Source organism: Rhincodon typus, chromosome 3 (assembly GCF_021869965.1).
Source record: "Rhincodon typus isolate 14 chromosome 3, sRhiTyp1.1, whole genome shotgun sequence".
In the NCBI taxonomy this organism is placed as follows: Eukaryota; Metazoa; Chordata; class Chondrichthyes; order Orectolobiformes; family Rhincodontidae; genus Rhincodon; species Rhincodon typus.
The window spans coordinates 66,545,267-66,565,453 of NC_063334.1; the positions used below are offsets into that span (position 1 = coordinate 66,545,267).

Sequence of the window (20,187 nt, forward strand, 5' to 3'; positions counted from 1 at the left end):
ACATGGGTTTACTCCGGGTGCTCCGATTTCCTTCCACAGTCCAAAGATGTGCAGTTTAGGTGGATTGACTATGATAAATTGCCCTGTGGTGTCCAGGGATATGCAGGCTAGGTGGGTTAGCTATAAATACAGGGTTGGGGGACTGGGTCTAAGTGGGATGCTTTTCAGAGGGTCAGTGCAGACTTGATAGGCTGAAAGGCCCTTTTCCACGTTGTAGGGATTCTATGATTCTGTTTGTTTGACCTAGAATTAAAGACAGTCCAAAGCGCGTTGTCTTATAAAGCATTGCATTTGTAGCAGAACAAAGGAAATGTACAAAAGCAAGTGGGTGAACTGGTCGGGGAATTGTAAAGCACATGTTTTGAATTCAATTGATTAGGAAACCATGTCACCAGGAGGAATTTCTGAAACTGGCAAATGCAGCAGATGGAGTCTTTGAAAAGTTGAGACCTAAGTCATGTGGAGAGGTGGAACTTGGTGGTAGCCTATGGTAACAAAAATGTGCATCAGGCCTTCACCTGTGGTTGTCAAGTCGAGGGCTGAGGTAATTGATATTTCCAAGATATAGGTAAGCTATCTTCCATACTACCTTCCTTCTAGTCATCACCAGAGATGTGCAGGCTATATTTAAACAGATAGAAATAGAACCAACAACTACTTTTATTATATAGTGCCTTCAAGACAATAAAATATCCCAAGGCATTTCAAAGGCGCATTATTCAAGCAAAATTTGACAGTGACCTATTTAAGAAGATCTTAGGCAGCTGAGCAAGAACTTGAACAACTAGGTTAAGGAGAATGTCTTAAAGATGGAAAGAGAAGGGGAGAGGGAATTCCAGCCCTTCATGCATTGGCAGCTGAAGGTACAGCCACCATTAGTGGAGCTACTATAATCGGAAATGTTTGAAATCAGCATTAGGGAGCAGGTATCTCAGTAGGGGTTGGAGGAGATTAAAAATAGGGAAGGGCAAGGTGAGGGAGGGTGGGATGTTAAATCAAGGATACAAATTTTAAAATTGATGCTCTGATTAACAGAGAGCCAATGTGGCTCAGCAAATAAGGGGCAATGGGTGAAAGGAACAATGTGATGGTTAGGATACAGGCAACACAGCTTTGGATGATCTCCAGTTTATGAAAAGCAGAAAATGAAATTGGTTGGCTGATAATCAAGTCTAAGTAGCAGATAAGAAGGAGGACCTGAAGGGCAGAAATGGAGTCTTGCGATGATACAGAGTTTTGGATGTAGGCTGTTTTAATGATGTTCCTGGGATCAAGATAATTTTGTCCTTCTGAAAGCTCAACATGGCTAAAGAGTAGAAGAAGAGGTATTTTTTAGGAAAAATGTTCATACAAACCTTTCTTTAGATTTTATCACCAAATAAGTGAAGTATGGAAACTGTAAATGCCGTTTCATGCTGCAAGAACACCTAGCCGTCAGGAACTGTCTGTTTCTACAAAGATAAGAAAAATTGTGTGAGTTAATATATTTAACAAGTGTCAGTGTAATGGGTTAGTTGGAAAGTGACTAAATGCCCCCAATTAGAAATAAAATTTAGAGGTCAGTTGTCTAAGAGTAGAGCTTATGGCTTTTACTTAATATCGTGCTGAATCAAACAAATGCTATGTGTTATATTGAATAGCAACATGTATTTTTGATTCAAAATCTGGTTAAATATTCAATTCTAAACAACATCATGAATTTTCCCCATTGATCTTGGTTCATGTAGTCTGTGCAAATAATCTAATTTTAGCTGGGGTGGGATTGTTGTATAAAACTATCCATTCAAAGCTGAAGTTTAAACTGGCAATCATTCATAGACACCATGATAAGTGTCTTGTGAAGTGCAAATTTTATTTTAGTGCGCTAATGCATAGCTTATAAGGCTTTCATTAAGATATATCATCGGTGGGAGTTTAGGAGGAACATTGCATTAAAGTTCCAATTTTTCTTTGGACTGCATTATGCTGGTGATGTTTATTTTAAAAAAAAAACATTTTGCATTCTCCTGGTATAGGGTCCCTTGCATTAATAACACAGTGTGCTATCAGAATGCCCGTCTCCCTCTTGCAAACGTAATGATTCCAAGCTATCATTATTTGTAATACTTGTACAGGTAGTTCTCCTATAACACAATACTTGTGTTCTTGTGTGACTTCATGCTATAGAAAATCGTGCTGTAGAAATCACGTTATAGGGAAATTGGTATACAGTACAGTAGAAAGTTTGCGTTACCCAAACAGTGTCCACTATTCATCAATTGTGTTACAGCCAATTTGCGTTAACAAAACATGTGTTATAGCAGAAATACCTGTAAGCCAAGATTTTCCTTTCAATTCAGTTTTTGATGTGCAAGAGGCAGAATTGGAGAAAGGTGGATTTTATCATGTTCTAAGGGATAAGGAGAGGTAATGCATAGAAGGATTTGAAAACAAAGATAAGGTTTTAAAAATTGAACTATTACCAAACTGGAAACCATGACGACGAAGGGATCTTGGTGCAAGTTAAGGCACAGGATATAGAGATTTAAATGAACTCTACAGAATGGCAGCCTTCAATAGATTCATTTTACTCACCAAAATGCATTTAATCTTATCTGAGTATCTCCCATTGCTACACATTATTTGTTTGTTTTATCATTTGGCACTGTAGGTTCTATACTAAGGGGATACTGCATTACTAATAGTTCTGTCTTTTGGGGAGATGCTACACTTGGACCACCATCAGATGAACTTAAAAGATTCCATGGCTGTAATTCAGAAAGAGCATGTTCAGAATGTATACCTTCACCCTCTTGTGAGCAAGACCAAACAAGTTGAACTGCTCAGTAATTTCATTTTGAGTGGGACCTTGCTGCGGTTACCCAGCTAAATGATTGCATGATGTAAATCACACCTCATTGATCACCTGAAGGTTGTCTTTGAGGCTCACTGGGGGGAATGCCTAATAAAGTAACAGAAATGAGTTGTTAAAATAAAGGTTTAGTTGAAAAATGTATCCCTCGGAAGATGGTTGAGCAAAACATTCGGATGCAGATACAAAGCGAAGCCAGTCATGTTATTCTTAAGTTTCATGAAAAAACGCAGGTCCAACCATAGAGAGGTGACCTCCACCAAGGACAGAGCCAGGAGACCGGCTCCAAATCCATCCCAGCCAAAAAGGAGATCAAGCCCAATGTTTTTGCCGCAAATCTGACCTCTTGGATGGACCACTTGCCTGATTAGCTGGTGCGAATCAGAGTTTCTTTGATAACAAACATGTACGTTCTAGTCTTGAGCTTGAGATAGTGATGATAGAGGGACCGATTTCTTCCTATCACATGACTGAGGATTTCTTCAGCTTTTACTGCCTGCTATTGGCACATGTGGGAAGGATTTACAAGTTGACCTCAACCTGTTTGTCACATTATGAATGCACCGTCTTTGGCCATCAAGTCGTGGACTGGGACTTGAACCGGAGTTTCTGGCTCAGAGGGAGGGAGGCAACAACTGTGCCACAAAATTGCTATCGAGTAAAATGTTGAATTCAAAACTAATGAAACTGCACACTTGTAAGTTTCTCCATGAAAGTTTGTGTATGTAAATGAGATTTTTCTTACTAGTATAATGCCATGTTGAATAGTCTGGTATTCTATACAGAGAGGGCATGACTGGCTAGGTCAGCATTATTGACCATCCCTAATTGCACAAGGGGTAGTTAAGAGTCAAACCCATTTCTGTGGGCTTGGAGCTACATTTTGGCCAGCCCAGGTAAGGCTGTCATATTTCCTTTCTTAAAGGACAGTAGTGAACCAGATGGGTTTTAATGACACTGACAATTGACAGTGGTTACATGGTCATCGTTCAGCTACCTTTTTTTCCCCCATATTTTTATTGAATGAAAATTTCATAGGATTCGAACCCAAGACCCGAGAGCAAACATGCTGTCTGCACATATAATTGTGAGAGAAGCCTAGGCAATTGGCAAATTCATGTGGGAACTGAAGATATCTATTTTGATGTTCAAGCATTATTGATACTGAGGAATCAAAACCCTTTCATGTTAGAAGTGATTGGCAGCAGAGGGAATGGGACCTTCTGGTCCATTGACCCATATCGGTTGGTTTTGTAGAGAGGGTTTTCTCCTTGAATTTAAGGAGAATACGTAGTAAACTTCTGGTATTGTAGATTAGATAGCCAATTGTAGTAATCTACATTTTGCAGATTTATAAAGGTACTGTTATCAATAAGGCACCATCAAGACTCAAGACTGTATAAAGTTGACAGCCTTGTCACACTGTTTTCTAAACAATCTGAATCTATCAGTTGCCCAGAAGCCTGGCTTTCCAAGTCTGTTTAACCTGTAAGCTGTCTGAAATTTTACTCCTAGAAGTCTCACCTATTTGCAATGATCTTTGAAACTGGTCTCAGCTATAATTTGGTAGCCAGTGGTTTTTTGACACACAACTTCAGTTGCCCTACTGACTTACCTTTCTAAACAATTCTAAACAAAGATGGTAATTTCCCATTATTTATTGCTAGTCAACCTGCTAGCCTACTGTGACTACATGTTTTTATACAGACTGTCACAGGATTGTGAACGAGTTCTGCTCTGGAATCCGTATACAAGTGGGAACACACAGCTATCTAATCTACACTACCAGAAGTTTACAATGTAAAGGAGACATTCATAATTACAAGAAATGTTTGTATGCTGGGTCTTTAAAATTTCACTCCTGTCTGAGATCACACTCGTAAATCAGATGTTTGTAAATCAGGGACCCCTTTATCTCTTAATTTTTTTGTATACACAGTGTTTAACTTTAACTTGTGATTTTGTAGTCCATATGTAAATGATGGTGTGCAGGCAATTCAGTTCTATCCACTCAACATTAAGGAGCAATTGAATACGTGAAATACAATTAAGTATGTGGGCTCTGGGAACTCCTCAGCTGGAGTGCTAAAGATTTGTGTACCACAAACAGCTGCTCCCCTGACCAAATTGTCCCATCATAGTTAAAACATTGCTGTACCTAGTGATGTGTAAGATTGAAGAGGCATCCCCTATTCTAAAACAAAAGACCTGATGAATCTAACTTAGTGAATTACTGCTTAACAATAATTTGCATTTGTATAAATCTCTTTTTAACATAGTAATTATGTCTAAAAGTGCAGCAAAGGGGCGTAATTATATAAACAAATACACATAATGTTAAAGAAGCTATCAGGATAAATGCTCAACAGCTTGGTTAGAGGTAGGTATTAATGAGTGCCTTAGTGGGTGCTAGTGGTGGAGAGCTTTCAAGAGAGAGTTCCAGAGTTTAGGACCCAGGAAGCTGATGGCACAGCTGCCAGTATGGAGGAACAGGCTAGAGACTAAATTTGGTGAGAGTACAGAGATCTGAGTCTTGTATAGCTAGAGAAAGTTGCAGAGATAAGGAGGGATTAGAACATGTGGATGTGAATGTGAATTGGAAAGTAGAGATGATCGGGAACTGAAAGCCAGTGTGGACCAGGGAATGTAGAGGTGATTTAGAATTGGATTTGTTGCAAGTTTTGTGGCAGTCATCTGTAAAATGATAGAGCCAACAATTACGTGATTTCTAATAACCAGTGTTATGTTCCTAGTTGATGGTATTATTGGAAAAGTCAGAGCCTGAAATGAAACCTGGCTTGATAGATCATGGGTAGTAGGAACTGCAGATGCTGGAGAATTTGAGATAACAAGGTGTAGAGCTGGATGAACACAGCAGGCCAAGCGGCATCAGAGGAGCAGGAAGGCTGACGTTTCGGGCCTAGACCCTTCGAAACGTCAGCCTTCCTGCTTCTCTGCTGCTTGGCCTGCTGTGTTCATCCAGCCGTACACCTTGATAGATCATGGCTTTTTTTTTGTTTAGTTAGTTAATGTGGTGGTTAGTTACTGAAACATATTGGAAACCAGTCTGCAAAGGTCATTTAACAACCAAAGAGAAGTTTGTTGGAAAACCTGCTGGATGGTGGATCAGAAGTCTGATAATTTAGTATTAAGAGTGAAGTTAGGAGAATTGGTAGTGAGGTAGAGTTGTCATCTGTGTACGTGTGAAAACTAAAACTGTGCTTTTACACCAAGGAGCATCATGTAGATGAGTAATAGGAGAGGGGGCAACGATCAGGGACACCAGGAATAACTGTGCAGGAGTAGGAAGAGCAGCCATAGCAGTGATGCTATGGCTCCGATTAAATAAATAAGAGTTGGCCCAAGGGAGTATAGTCCCTGCTGACTTTGGAGGAGGATGGTGTGGTCAGCTATGCCAAAGGCTGCAGATGGGTGGGGAAGGATGAGGTGAGAAAGTTAACCTTTGTCACAGTCCCATAGAATATTATTTGTGACTGATGAAAGCCATTTTGGTACCACAGTTGCAGAAACCTGATTGGAAAGATTCAAGCAGGGAGTTCTGGAAAAGATGGGCCTGAAAGCCAAAGGATGCTTATCACTTCCACCATAGAAGGTGGACCTGTGATGATACTATGTCTTTAAGAGGTGCATTTTGTCCTGTTTTTTTGCTGGGTTTTTTTTTCCCAGAGAGGTTCTCAGACAGAAGTGACATGCTGTATATTTGAATCCGGTTTTGAGGCCTTGAGATTTTCTTTTTAAATTGAAACAATAGAAACAGCCTGAAGGGTGGAGTCAAGCTCCCATAGAACCTGCATTTTTAGTTTTAGTTTTTCAGTAGCAGTTGCTGGGTTTTTGAAGCTGTATTTGGAAGCTGCAATATATCTCTCCCTGCTACTGTCTCTCTCTGAGCTTTCTTTTGATGTTTTTCCTTCTGGACTAGAGAATTGCATGTGAGACAATCAATTTTACTGAATTTGGCTTTACCAAGAGTGTGTTTGTGAGATGTTATAATATTGGAACAATTACTGTTTAATAGTGAAATAATTTATTATTCTGTTAAGTGTTCCAATAGAGTTAAGTTATTCCAATTTATTCTTTCTTTTGTATTTTAACTATAGGTATGGATAAACAGTGTTTTGCTTCCGCACTGGTAGTTTGACCAGTCAAATTACATCCGAAATGCAACACCTGGCACTTACCTTTATAATAAGAAAAAGTTAGGGTTCTGGACTACCTTCTTAATGTATTTTGAGGTGATTTGGTCTGGTCCATAACAGGAATATTTTGACTATTTTGCCCTTGTTTGACCGTAAACAATATTTCTCGAGACGTTTGAACAAAATCTGACACACAGGATATGGCTGAAGGGAAAACCGATAAAGTGTTGGTAAAGGTGTTGTGGATTTGTGTCTTGAACCTGGAATATTTTGATAGGATCATTTAAAAGGAGAGATTGACCAAGTTGACCTTTTTTTGTGGAATGCTGTGGATTATCCCACCTGCTGCTGTAAAATTTGTCATGGTTGTCAAAAGATGAATATTTAACAGAGTAGGTTGTTGTGCAATGCCCTGAAGCCTCTATGATGAGATCGATGCCCTTTTTTTTTCAATCTTATAGTCAGGCGTCAGTTAAGACCACATAATTGAATTAACACACTTCTATTACTGTAAATTATTAGTTCTATATAAATTAGTCTATGAAGTCAATTTTAATCTGTACCAAGTTTCAGGCTAGGACAGGACAAATATTTTTAAAAAGTTTTTTGTTGGCTTAAATATTAAGCTCAGGATTGACGAGCAGTTTTGACACATGGCGATATTGGAACGGGAAGAGCTGCCCAGTTTCAAAATGTGTTAAATACGTCAGTGTATTGAACAGAACCTTTAACTTTTAGCTTGCTGAAAAGAGAGAATTCTTGCCTAAGTTATCCACCTTGCATTCGTGGAGGTACATAAGAATGTCAAGTTTCAAAAGATAACAATAGTTTATGCTGCAGGGTAAAGGGAATACTAACTGTTAAGCAAGTTGACTGTGATTAGCCGAGACATCGCCTTGGAGAAAGCAACAAGAAACTGTAGGCTTTGGGGTAATTTCAAAAAGACACTGGGATTGCACAAAACCCATTTTTGCTTGCAGAGAATGGGTTCCTGTATATGAATGCAAATTGATTCTATTGCTATGTGCTTGTCACTGAATTTAAATTAGTTGTTGGTGTAGCTTGTTCAGCAAGTGCTGCCCACGCATATTGCAAGCATGGCTGATTGCATATGGACTGCTGCATAACATTGAAATGCATCATTGGCTGTTTTCTGCTAAGGTGCAGATCCTTAGTGCCATTCTAACTTGTGTCTGTAAGATCCCACAGAAGAACAGATCATGACTGTGGATAATCCTTTTGAGGGGGCAGAGTAATCCAATCCAGCCCTGACAATCACCGGAGAAACTGATTATCATGGGTAGGTTAGAGGGTGTGTAAAGCTGTCTCCTGGTTGTGACTTTTCCAGCACAAGTAAATAGGAATAGATGGAGGTAGGTGGGATATCCCAGGAAATGGCAGGTGACACTGTATCCCTACTTGTTTGAAGAAGACAGGTGCAAGCTTTGAGGAAGCTACAAAAAGAAATCTGCTTATCTCACCGAAATATTTATACCATGGCTGAAATGATGAAGCAGTCTACTTCCATCCTATGTGGTATCATTTTGTATAGCGTCAGTAATCTGTCAGCTACTTCAAAATGTTGTCAGCTTCAACCAGGCCTCACAGCTTTGATGGAAGCTTAAATGTTTGTCGTCTAAACTTTGAACTGCATCTTGGCAGACTGGTAGACTGAAGGGAGAGGATTTTAGGGATCCCCTCAGCTTCTGTAGTCATTCAGCTTCCGTGCTGATTAGTGGGAGGAATGAATCTCATCCCTGAGCAGAATCAAGGGTTACATTAACTTTTGCCATTTCTCAGGAGCATACCCCTGTACCTGAGTTTGATAGCATCTGATCAAACAGATTGAGCATGATTCATGGGTTACATGCTTATTTTTGCTTATTCTTTAAGATATTTTTGGCTGTTCAGATGTTTTATAGTGCTTAAGATGTAATTGCCTTGAGTACATGGGAATGCATCTGGATTGGGTTTTGAATATTTGAAGACTGGCTTTGGTCAAGTGGTTTTGCCTCTCCACCCATTTATTTCCTTAGTTCAGCATTAATTTGTTTTGCAGCGACTTACAGCTGATCACATTTTAGCATTTATTATTTGTCAAGTTTTTGGAGGCCCACTTTTGTGCAGTGGTGGTGTTCCTACCCCTGGATGGGGAGGCCCAGGTTCAAGACCTACCTACTTCAGAGGCGTGTAATAACATTGCTGAACAGGGTGATTTCAAAAAATAGGTTTGTCATACTTTTGGGATTCTTATGGCAGAGTGGCAATGTCCCTATCTCTGAGCCAGGAGGCCTGTGACACCTGCTCCAGAAATGTGTAATACCATCTCTGAGCAGTTTGATTAGAAAACATCTAGTGATGGTGGCAGGGACAGCTATGGCTCTTAGGGTGCAGTGGTAGTGTCCCTATCTCAGCACGGTGGCTCAGTGGTTAGCACTGCTGCCTCAGAGCACCAGGGACCCGGGTTCAATTCCACCCTCGGGCGACTGTCTGTGTGGAGTTTGCATATACTCCCTGTGTCTGCGTGGGTTTCCTCCGGCAGCTCCGGTTTCCTCCCACAGTACAAAGATGTGCAGGTTAGATGGATTGGCCATGCTAAATTACCCCATAGTGCCCAGGGATATGTAGGTTAGGTGTGTTAGCCAAGGGAAATGCAGTGTTACAGGGAAAGGGCAGGGGAATAGATCTGGGTGGGATGCTCTTCAGAGACTTGGTGTGGACTCGTTGGGTCAAATGGCCTGTTTCCACACAGTAAGGATTCTTTAAAAAAAATCTCTGAACCAGGAGGCCTGGGTTCAAGTCCAACAAAGATGTGTAATAACATCTCTGAACAGGGTGATCAGAAAGATCCATATCTCCGCTTGTCCATGCAATTATGTGACTATGAGGGACTGGATGCAGAATAAGCCTGCTGACAGATACTTTCTTGAGAGTAAAAACCCATCCGGATAGATTAGTTTAAAAATATCTTTGTCAAGCTTTTAAGGCTGTTGTGGTGCAGTGGTAATGTCCCTACCTCTGAGCCAGAAGGCCCAGGTACAAGTCCCATCTACTCCAGAGGTGTATAATAATATCTCTGAACAGGTTGGTTTGAAAATATTGCTTTATCAAGCTCTTACATCATTTTTAAGCTCTAAAGCAAACTCATAAAAGGTATTCTATACATTGTCATATTTGGTTATTTGCTAATGAAGGATAATGGCATTGATTTGTCATTATTTTAACGAAAATTGGGATGCTCTGAATTTCATATCGTAGTGAGATGCAGGATTTAAACTGTGGTTGAATGAATTAAAAATACTGGAAATGCATTGTTTTGTAATTGATAGAATAGAAAACACTACTTTATATTTTTAACATCACTTTGAATCTTTTGCAAAGCTTGTTTTATAATTTTGCTTTTACAGTTGGCTTTGGGCATTGCATAGAGTTGTTTTTTTTATGATTAAATCTTATTTTTCTGTTTCCTGTTCTCATTTTATATCCAGTACTTTTAATGGAAATAGAGTTTTCAGTAACAGAAAAATATTTCTCAAGAAGGGAAAGCAATTTTCCCGTTTTTTTTGAGATACAAAGTAGATCAGAAAATTTACTTAATGAAGGTATTTCTCACTGTTCTCCAAATATTACTTAAAACAAAAGAACTTGGCTTTGAACTTATTCTTTTTAGAAGAATATGTAATTTGTTTTTACTTATTAAAAGATGTACGTTTTAGTTTGGATGTTCTATACTGAGCACTTTGTTACTGCTCTCTTCTATGTTCTTTATCATCTATTTTCCTAAACCAGTGACCCAGGATTCAGGCAGAGGCACTGTGCAGAGTATTAATTAACACACCCAGAGACATGCTATCTTGGCCTTTTAACCTTCCAAAGGCCAGTGAAAGCAGTAGAACCTGTCATATTTGTCTTGTAATGAAAGTGAACTTTTGCCATGCCTTATTGTGTTACAGCAGACTGAAAATGTCCAGCTGAGATGTTTTAAAATGAATTTATATGTAGGTTAGAAAGAAATTAACCTGCAGTAAGAATGGTTGCACATCTCTGTGATACTTAACGTTGTGATTGTTTCAATTGTCAGGTGTACTGTGCATGGAACCACAAAATTATTAACATGTGGCTCTGCTAAGCATTCTGTAATTTTAAAGAGAGCTGTAAGTACTAGGAATGCTTTGCAGGGTGATCATCTAAAAGGCAAAAAAACCAGCTTAATGTTTCAAAATATTAACTTGTTATTCACTGTTAGATGTTCATTAACTTGTTGTGCACTTGCTACATCTTTTACTTTTGGTCAGTGAATTGCTTTAATTCCGATCTGTGGAATAAATTCGTCAACTCATTAATGTACAAGTTGTGGAAAGGTTTAATAACATAAATAACCCAGGAGTATAATTTCTGATAAATCAATTTGCTGAACAAACTTATCAGCTGCTCTTTTATCAGAGTCAGCATGAATGAGTGCCATTTTTTAGAGGTCTTTGGAATCCTTTCTATGTGTCATTAAAAGGTGCAGTTTTGTGGCCATATACCTAAGGTGCACAGAAAGGTGAAGCATTTTTTAAGGTAATATTTTGCTTTTCTAGGTATTTAAAATTGAAGTACTCATGAGTGGACGTAAGCACATCGTAGAGAAACGTTACAGTGAATTTCATGCACTTCACAAAAAGGTAACTACTTTCATTTCTCCTCGCCAGTCAAACCTCCTCCCCAATATGTATTGGCTGTAGGTTTGTGTTACTGGGCCACCGAGCAAGTTGAACTGTTAATCGTTAGTTGAAGTAGCATCCTTCGAGTGTTAATCTAGTAAGCAGCTAGGCCCTACTGAAAGCTTGAATTGTCTTGAATTTGTCTCCATTCATCTGAAGAGTTCATTACTCACCTGGCAGTGCTGTCAGGGATGGAGGCAGCTGTGATGATGACTCTTGACTGCTGTTGATGGAAGGATTCCTCAATGAAATATGTTCACAAATGCTGTTTTCTGAGCTGATGCTGAGTACAACATTTGTAGCACTTTGGTTGGCTGCAGTCTCAATTAATCACTATATATTGTAGCTATTTGTACAGTTAGCTGCATGCAACCATGTTTTTGAAAATCTGTTATCTCAGCTGTCTTGTTACGGCTGTCAGAGTTACCCTTTACACAGCACGAATGGGAACTCCCACTGCTGGACGTACTTCCACAGTGTTTTTGTCAGTTGGTGGTATTGTATGATCAGAGTTGATTTAAGTTTACTGTTTAGAGGGTTTCTGTGCTTCATTTTCCCCTCACTCGTTCCTTCCCCACAACCTGATTCTCAATAAACATCAGTTAGAACATTGTCCCACTTTCAGTATGCACATATTGCCTTTGGTTCAGAATGTCACGAGCTGCGTGTAAGACAGTGTACCCCAATACTGTGACACAATAGAATCTCAGCAGGACACCCCTTGCCACACCTTTTGTAAAGTAGTTTGCTTTCTACAACATAACCCCTTAAGGGTCTCAATTTCCAATGTAGGGTCTATGGATAATTTCAAAAAAATAACAAGACTGTTCAGGTTTGGTGATATATAAACTGAGAGTTGCTTTCAGGACCCTCTGGCCTTATTAGACTCGGAGTTGTAGAAGCTAATAATTGGAGGTGCGCAGGGTCCTAACAACAACACTCCCAACCTCAACTTAAGTGACACTAACACACCATCCAGGAGCACTATTTTCGGAGCACCCCTGCTCCTGTTCTTATTTCTCATGGGCTAATTGGTAATTCTGCCGTTTATATTTTGAGATTACGCTTTGTACCAAACAATGGTTAATTTTTCTATGTGAATCTTTCCCATCCAGGAATTACCCAAATTCTGTTTGGACACTTGGGAGAGAGAGTACAATTTTGCCTCCACTTGTCTGGAGTGCACTTAAACTCAGTTCCAGAGGTGAAAATGTGTACTTTTCAGTCCCTAATGGACTACTACTTGTTTTTGAGGGAGTAGTTTCAGTATTTTGATTCCTCTCAGGGCATGATTTCTAATGTTATTGTTGATTAAAATTGGCAACAGAATTTGCTTACAAAAATGGACATTTGGGATTAAATGATATTGGTACCACTATTGATTGGAAAAAAGAACTGTTTTATACATTTTTATGTAGATTGTATAATTTTATTAAAACACAATGCAGAATCTTATATTTTTGTACAGCGCATCACTTTTTAAGTGAGGAAAACCTTAATTTTTGACTGTACTATATCTGCTAAATGACACAGCAAATTATTGAAACATTGGTGTGAAATTTCGAAGTTTTGCAGGAAATGCGTAGAAGCAGTGGTGGTGATGCACGCAAAGGAGGTTCCTTTTGTACGAATGGTAGATCTATACATTAAGACCCCATTGCTCGTTGTTTATGTGACAACTTACAGTTTAAGATGTATTTTCTCCCCTTGTTCCTAATTACAAAATGTTTTAATTCATATTTCTGACTTGTGTATCTATCACTTGATTTCTCATTCTGCCTTCTTCCAAACAACTCTTCATCTTGCCAAACTCCCCAATTTTATATTATTCCCTTAATTCCTCATTGTTGATCATTAATGTAACTTATTACCTGTTCATAACTGTTCATTCTCCTTAATTCCAGATACCATTAGCTTAATCTCTCTTGTGGTGCTTTAGTCAAATACCTTTTGAAAATTCACCTAATGCTATATATTGTATTTTCTTGCTGTGACTATCATATTTCTTCAAATAAATTATGAATTTGGTTAAGTGTATTTTGCTGATTAGAATCTATGTTGACTGCCTTTCCTTCACATTTTGCATGTTCACCCACGTACCTGGTAATTGCAGTTCTGTTATCAATTCTAGTTACTTTTTTAAAACTCTATACCTTTGCAAGAATGATCTCTGTCTCTTTTCTTATGCGTTTTTTTTCTCCCTGGACATGTCTTCTTTTCAAGCCGTTCCAAACTGGTTTGATTCAAAACATTGTCATTTGCCTTTTTGCCATGCATAATGTGAAAGCCGACCAGCAACTTGGTTAGACACCAGGCATTGACCATCCGTTAAACTTGCTTTTCCTCCCCGCATTGACAGCTATTCTGGAAAATGCATCTGCATTTATCATTGGCACTCTGCAATTTAAAAAAAAATTGTTAGCTAGTTACCTGATGCATTATTCTGTTTAATCTAATAACAAAATGGGAGAAAGAAGTTATGAAGTCAGTTTGTAAAAGCTAAATTGGCTTTGAGCTTTGTTAAATGTAAGTTATAATTTTTTTCCATAAAAGTTGAAGAACAGCATTAAAACGCCTGAAATGCCTTCAAAACATGTGAGAAACTGGGTACCTAAAGTCCTGGAACAACGACGCCATGGTTTGGAAGCCTACCTTCAGGTATAGTGGATACCTTCCGAAATGTGTCTTTTTTTAAAAAAAGAAAAACCTTGCCTCATAAATCAAGATTATATATTTCAGTTTCTTAAATCCATTCCACAGTGTGAGTTCCTTCCTATTTTGTGTAAATGAGCTTACATTCTGAGATGCCCTCAAAGGTGTTTAACCTGTTAAATATATGATGTGTTTCAACCTGCATTACATGCTTCAGTTTTATTCTGTCATACTGTCACATACCTATGAATTCTGCTATGAAATATTGATTTATCAGATCACAGGGTGCTTCACAGCACAGAGTGTGGATGCCAAGAATTCTGACATACAGACTACACAAAGATAATGGCCCATTTCTGTCACTGTCACAGCAGTAGGAATCTGTGGGTCCATCCAGTTTTTCCAAGTGTGCTCTGCAAGGAATAGCTGCTACTTACTGATTTAGAAGTTCATTAGTTTTCCCAACCTCTTTATTAATGTGCTTTTATTTTACATTTCTACAAAATTCTTTATACAGTATGCCACCCCCTGAAATTAGTTGTGACTCTTAAGCAGAAAATGTATGTAAACGTGATCCTGAGATCTGAAGTCTGAACTGAGAACAGTTAGTTGTAAAAAGAAAATCCATAAGCGAGTAAGTAAAAGCTCAACTTTTAATAATTTGCCTTTGGCTGGTTTTAGGAAATTATCAAATCATTGTCTCGCCTTTAAACACAAATCTTCTGTTTGTCCATGGCTTTTATAACAGTTTATCTAACAAAAAATATCATTAGAATATTTCAGCAACAACCTTTTAGTAAGAAAAAAAATCAGATGATGAGAAAAGAATTGACAAAAAGGGCTCTTGCTTTTCTTTCAATAATTAGTAATGTTCCAGAGAAAGGGTAACTTTCTTCAGTAATAGATTCTCTGCTGAAACTTTCATTTGTTTTACTTTGCTGAATAAACTGACGACCAATACAAAGAATCCTGGACAGGAATTGATTAGGCTCTTGGGTGTAGCTCTGCTTTAAACAAAACCGAACAACACCTTGATAATTGGATTTTCAGTTGCCTCTAGGATTGGGATGCTGACATCTAGTGCAATTAAAACTTTTGACACCAAGTGCATCGGTGTTTGATGCCCAATGCTATTTTAGAAGTGCAGGCCAAGAAGTGGCTTCAGTGTTTGCTTGCTGTTCAGGTAGATTCACAATGCTAGAGGAGAAATAGCAGGTTCTTTAACAAATTGACAGTTCCATTATCCAGGATAGGCACTGCCCATGTAGGGATGTGAAAGGGAGGTTACCTCGAGATGTGTGTCCTCGAACTTTTCAAAAACATAATGAGAAAGGGAAATTACTGGCATGCTTGCCTCCATCCCTGCTTCTGCACATACTTGAAAATTCAGTCCTAATGTGAGCCTTTTAGGGAGTAGGAATGTAACATCTCGCACTGGTACAGTAAAGTTTACAAATACTGGTGACTTCTCTAGACTACAGTTATTTTTAATCAACCGGTTAGATGTGTTATGACACAACTAGGACGCAGGTGAACCTGGGCCTTCTGTCTCAGAAGTAGAGACACTATAATTGCACCACAACAGCTCCTTGTCTCGGCTATACACTTGTGTTCATTGACCCAAGTTGAAACTGGATTTTTCAAATGAATTCTTCAATACCAGATAATGCCTCAGACAATCAATACATACATTTTACATACATGTCATTTTTTAATGGCATGCTGACCATGCATGTATGTTTTGGAGGAAACCCATTTTCCAGTTACAAATCCTGATGCAGCAATTCTGCAATTTTCAGCAAATCTGCAGTTGTTAAACATACTGTTTTTTGTTTAAAATGTACCCTTTTTGTTAATCATCTAAAAAAAATTGCTTCTGACAAAAGATGCTGAATTTTACACTTGGGGCCACATCGGCACTGCGATTTTGGCTCTGAGGAAACCCATTGGACTTTATAGCTATCAGTGACTTTTTAATCCAATCACTGTCTTAAAATAAGGTTTCTAGTTTTCCTTGTCAGTTAGTATCAGCAGATATCAATCTTCCTTCAGATATTTTCTTTGCTGTCTGTCTAGTCATTTTGATGTTTGGTACAGTAAATTTGTTTTACACAGCCAAGAATTATCTTAATAGGACAACTTTTTCAGAGTACTTCTTGAGTTGCTATGTTGCCTGCACTCTAAGAGGGAATGTTGGCAGCAATGGTGAACACTTGCATGTTGTCAAGGTGTGTCCATTATTTAAAAGGATATTACAAACAATTGTTATAAAACAGAAGTTGACACCCCCCCCCCCCGACAACAAAAATTGAAACGCCAAAAGAGGAGCACCTCGCCCTATAATCTGTAAAAGGAGTGTGAAAAGTGGTGCAACCTGCTGTTCAGCAACTTCTAGTGGTTAAATAAAATAAATCCCCGACACTCACTTTAAAATCAACAAGTAACAATTTATTTCTCCAACTCTAACAGCAAACAAATTAACTAAACTATTAACAAACCAAATAACTCCCTTCGAACTACTAGCTATCCCTGAATAAAGCAAGATTCTAATGGTATGCTGTTCCAATAATTACAGATCCCACTTATATTTTTAAAAAAATAAGATTTAGTCTCTTGAAATTACAGCTAGGTTACATGTCTTCTGAAAAGTTCTGTGCGTTATCCTTCGATTCTTCTGCCAGGAATGCCTTCTCCATCGATTCTTCTGTCAGGATTATTAACTAGTTGTGTCGTGCTAACCACTGAGCCACTGTGCCTTTGTTATTTAAATGGTGCTTCCTCAAATACGTACTGGAATTTGAGTGCTAGAGACTCTCTGTTGAGAGCTGAGGACTGTTAACTCTGGCAGCTGGCAGTTAACTCTGCTGTCTTTGTCCAACTGATCTCTTCTTTTATACCTTTGATGACATATCAATTTCTTACAATAGGATTGGTCCTATGTCATCAAAACCATCAGATTTAAATTTAATTTTTTTTTGGTATATAAGTGCCTGGTTCAAATTGATTGGCTAAATTCAAAACCCTGTTGACTTGGTAAAAGCTGCTGCTTGGCCTGCTAACTGTACAGCCTTGCAATACAAATGTTTCAGTTTGGGTGCTCTGTGTTTTTGCAAACTTTCAGCTGCTGCTCACAGACATCCATTTAAGTTTCTACACATAGAAAAAGCACATAATCTTTTAAAGGGACCATGCAATGCTTCCCATTGTCCCCCCCAGTAGCATTTTACAAACACCAAATTCTAACTTCCTGCTTCCCAATCCACAAATACTCTACCCAACTTCGCAACACAATCAATTTGAAGAAGTTTGGAGTTGGAAGCCGGAGAGAAGGAACTAATAGAATGGAGTTCGAGGGATCAAATGCTGCACTTTTGTTCAGTGATTCCTCTCTGATGTCAGTGAAGACTTAGAGCAATTCAACATTGTGATGGGGCGAAGAAGCCAACCAAGGACGTTAAAAAATGTGTTTGGAAGTGACGCAAAATTCAGCAGTAGGAGCACAGTTCCATACTCATTAGATAAAATGTAGGAAGTGGCTCTTTGACCTCTGCAGTGTGGAAAAGATGAGAGTAATTATGTATTCACCTACATTTTGGTGTGTAAAAATTCAAAAACCCTCACTTTGTTTCCCTGGGCCAACCAGAAACTCAGTGTTCTGGCTATAACATATTTTACTTTTCCTTGCATCCTCTTTTCTCCATTCAACACTGACACTCTTTCTCATCCCTATGCCAATATCGCACCTGTCTCAACCAAACAATTAGTCTCCATCATCCCATTCAACACACAGCAGTACTGTTGCTTATAGATCCCTTCCTTCCCTCTTCACAGAAGAGAGCACAGAACATCAGGGAGAGACAGCAAACCGAATGTGACCCTCCAGCCATCTCATGACTAATGTAGGAACAGGTCTGGGTCCTTCAACCTATTGAGCTGTTCTGCTATTGGTTTCAATTCTGGCTAATCATCTACCTCAATGTTTCTCTTCTACACTACCTCCATATCCCTTGAAGTCATTAGTCTCTAGAAAGGTGTTGATATATGTCTTGAACATGTTCAATGATCAAACTTCCACAGTCTGTAGTGTATAGAATTCCAAAAGTACATCATTGATTCTGAGTGAAGAAATTCCTCCACATTTCAGTCTAAAATGACCTGTCCCTTATCTCTAGATTATGTCCTCTGGTTTTAGACTCCTCAGCATGATGGAACATCCATCCTTTTGCACCGTATAAGAATTTTGTAAGTTTGAATTAGGTCACCACTTATTCTTCAAAACTCCAGGGAATATAGACTCAGTCTCCCCATAAGAGAATCCTGCCATACCAGGGATTAATCTGGTCAACCTCTGTTCTGCTTCATCCATGGCAAGCATATCCTTCTTGAGATGAGGTACCAAAACTGTACAAAATACTCCAGGTGCAGTCTCCCCAAGGCTCAATACAATTGCAGCAGGACATCGTTATATCTGTGTTTGGACTCTCATGTGATGAAGGCTAACATGCCATTTGCCTTCCTAATTGCATGCTGCACCTGCAAACTAATTCATGAACAAGAAAATACAGTTTGCTTTGGACACTTGCATTTCCCAAAGTGTCACCATTTGAGAAATATTCTACCTTCTTTTTCCCACTAAATTGAATGACTTCATTCTCAATTCACATTATATTTCATCTTCTATGTTCTTGTCTTTTTACTTAAGAAGTTGAAGTCCACATGAAGCTTCCTTGAATTCTTCTCACAAGTTATGCTTCCATCCAGTTTGGTGTCCTCAGCAAATTTGGAAATATTGCAATTGATCTCCACATTGAAATACTTTATACAGATATTAAACAGCTGTGGTGTCCAGCACTGATGCTCGTGTTACCCCCACTATTTACAGCCTGCCATTCTGAGAATAATCCATTTATTTCTACTCTCTTCTTTCTACCTGTTAACCAATTCTTAACCCAGACAACAGGGAATCCCTGATTTAGAAATGTCCCACTTATGAACGCTGGTGCTTACAAATGCAATCCATAAGAGGGGTGTAATTTTAAAGATCTGGTATATGAATGTTTCCTCATATCTATAAATGGCTATTTTACATTGTCCTGCATTGCATTCCAACTTGCGTACAAATCGACTCAAGAACTGTTTGCAACCTGGTGACTGTCTGTAGTATATTTATCCCAAGTCTGTGCACTTCAGTTTTATTCACTAACCTCCTGTGTGGAACATTATGAAAAACTTTCTGAAAATCCAAATACACCATATCCACTAATTCTCCCTTATCTATGCTGGAAGTAACACCCTCCAAAACTACAACTGGTTTGTCAAACATGATTTCCCTTTCATAAATATGTGTTGATTCAGCCCCATTTTACCATTTTTAGTAATGTCTAGTAATCTTTATATTCCAGCATTGTTCCTACTACTGATATCAAACTAACAGTCCTTCATTCTCCCCCCCCACCTTCCTTCTCAAATAGTGGGATTTCATTTGCCTACTTTCTAATCTGCAAGAATCGTTGTAGAAAGTATAGAACCTTGAAGGAAGACTACCAATGCACCCACCATCTTTTTGTCTACATTTTTTTAACCCTTGGGGTTAATCTGGTGCAGGGAAATTGTTGATCTTCAATCCAGTTATCTTCTCACACGCAACATTGTTGCTCAAAGCAATTTATTTTAGTTCCTCAATTTCACAAGTTTCTTAGTTGCCTTGAATTTCTGGGAGATATTCTGTATCCTCTTCTGTGAAAATAAACATAAAGTAACTGGCTAGTTTCTTTGATAGTAGGAACTGCAGATGCTGGAGAATCTGAGATAACAAGGTGTA

The 20,187-nt window shown here is 38.6% G+C and overlaps 1 protein-coding gene across 1 annotated transcript; it reads left to right on the forward strand.

Moving 5' to 3' along the window:
- Positions 1–435: 435 nt before the first annotated feature.
- LOC109930056 (sorting nexin-24) lies at positions 436–14,378 on the forward strand. The gene is made up of 3 exons (XM_048593601.1): positions 436–544; positions 11,592–11,675; positions 14,268–14,378. The coding sequence occupies exons 1-3, from the start codon at positions 488–490 to the stop codon at positions 14,376–14,378; spliced, it is 252 nt and encodes an 83-aa protein (XP_048449558.1). The 5' UTR covers positions 436–487.
- The last annotated feature ends 5,809 nt before the right edge of the window (positions 14,379–20,187 follow it).

Bases quoted from the DNA above. Each gene is read 5' to 3' on its own strand.
- LOC109930056 (XM_048593601.1), top strand. From the start codon at position 488: ATGGTAACAAAAATGTGCATCAGGCCTTCACCTGTGGTTGTCAAGTCG. The intron at 545-11,591 runs GTAATTGATATT...TTGCTTTTCTAG, and splicing joins TTGTCAAGTCGAGGGCTGAG to GTATTTAAAATTGAAGTACT. The intron at 11,676-14,267 runs GTAACTACTTTC...TTTCCATAAAAG, and splicing joins TTCATGCACTTCACAAAAAG to TTGAAGAACAGCATTAAAAC.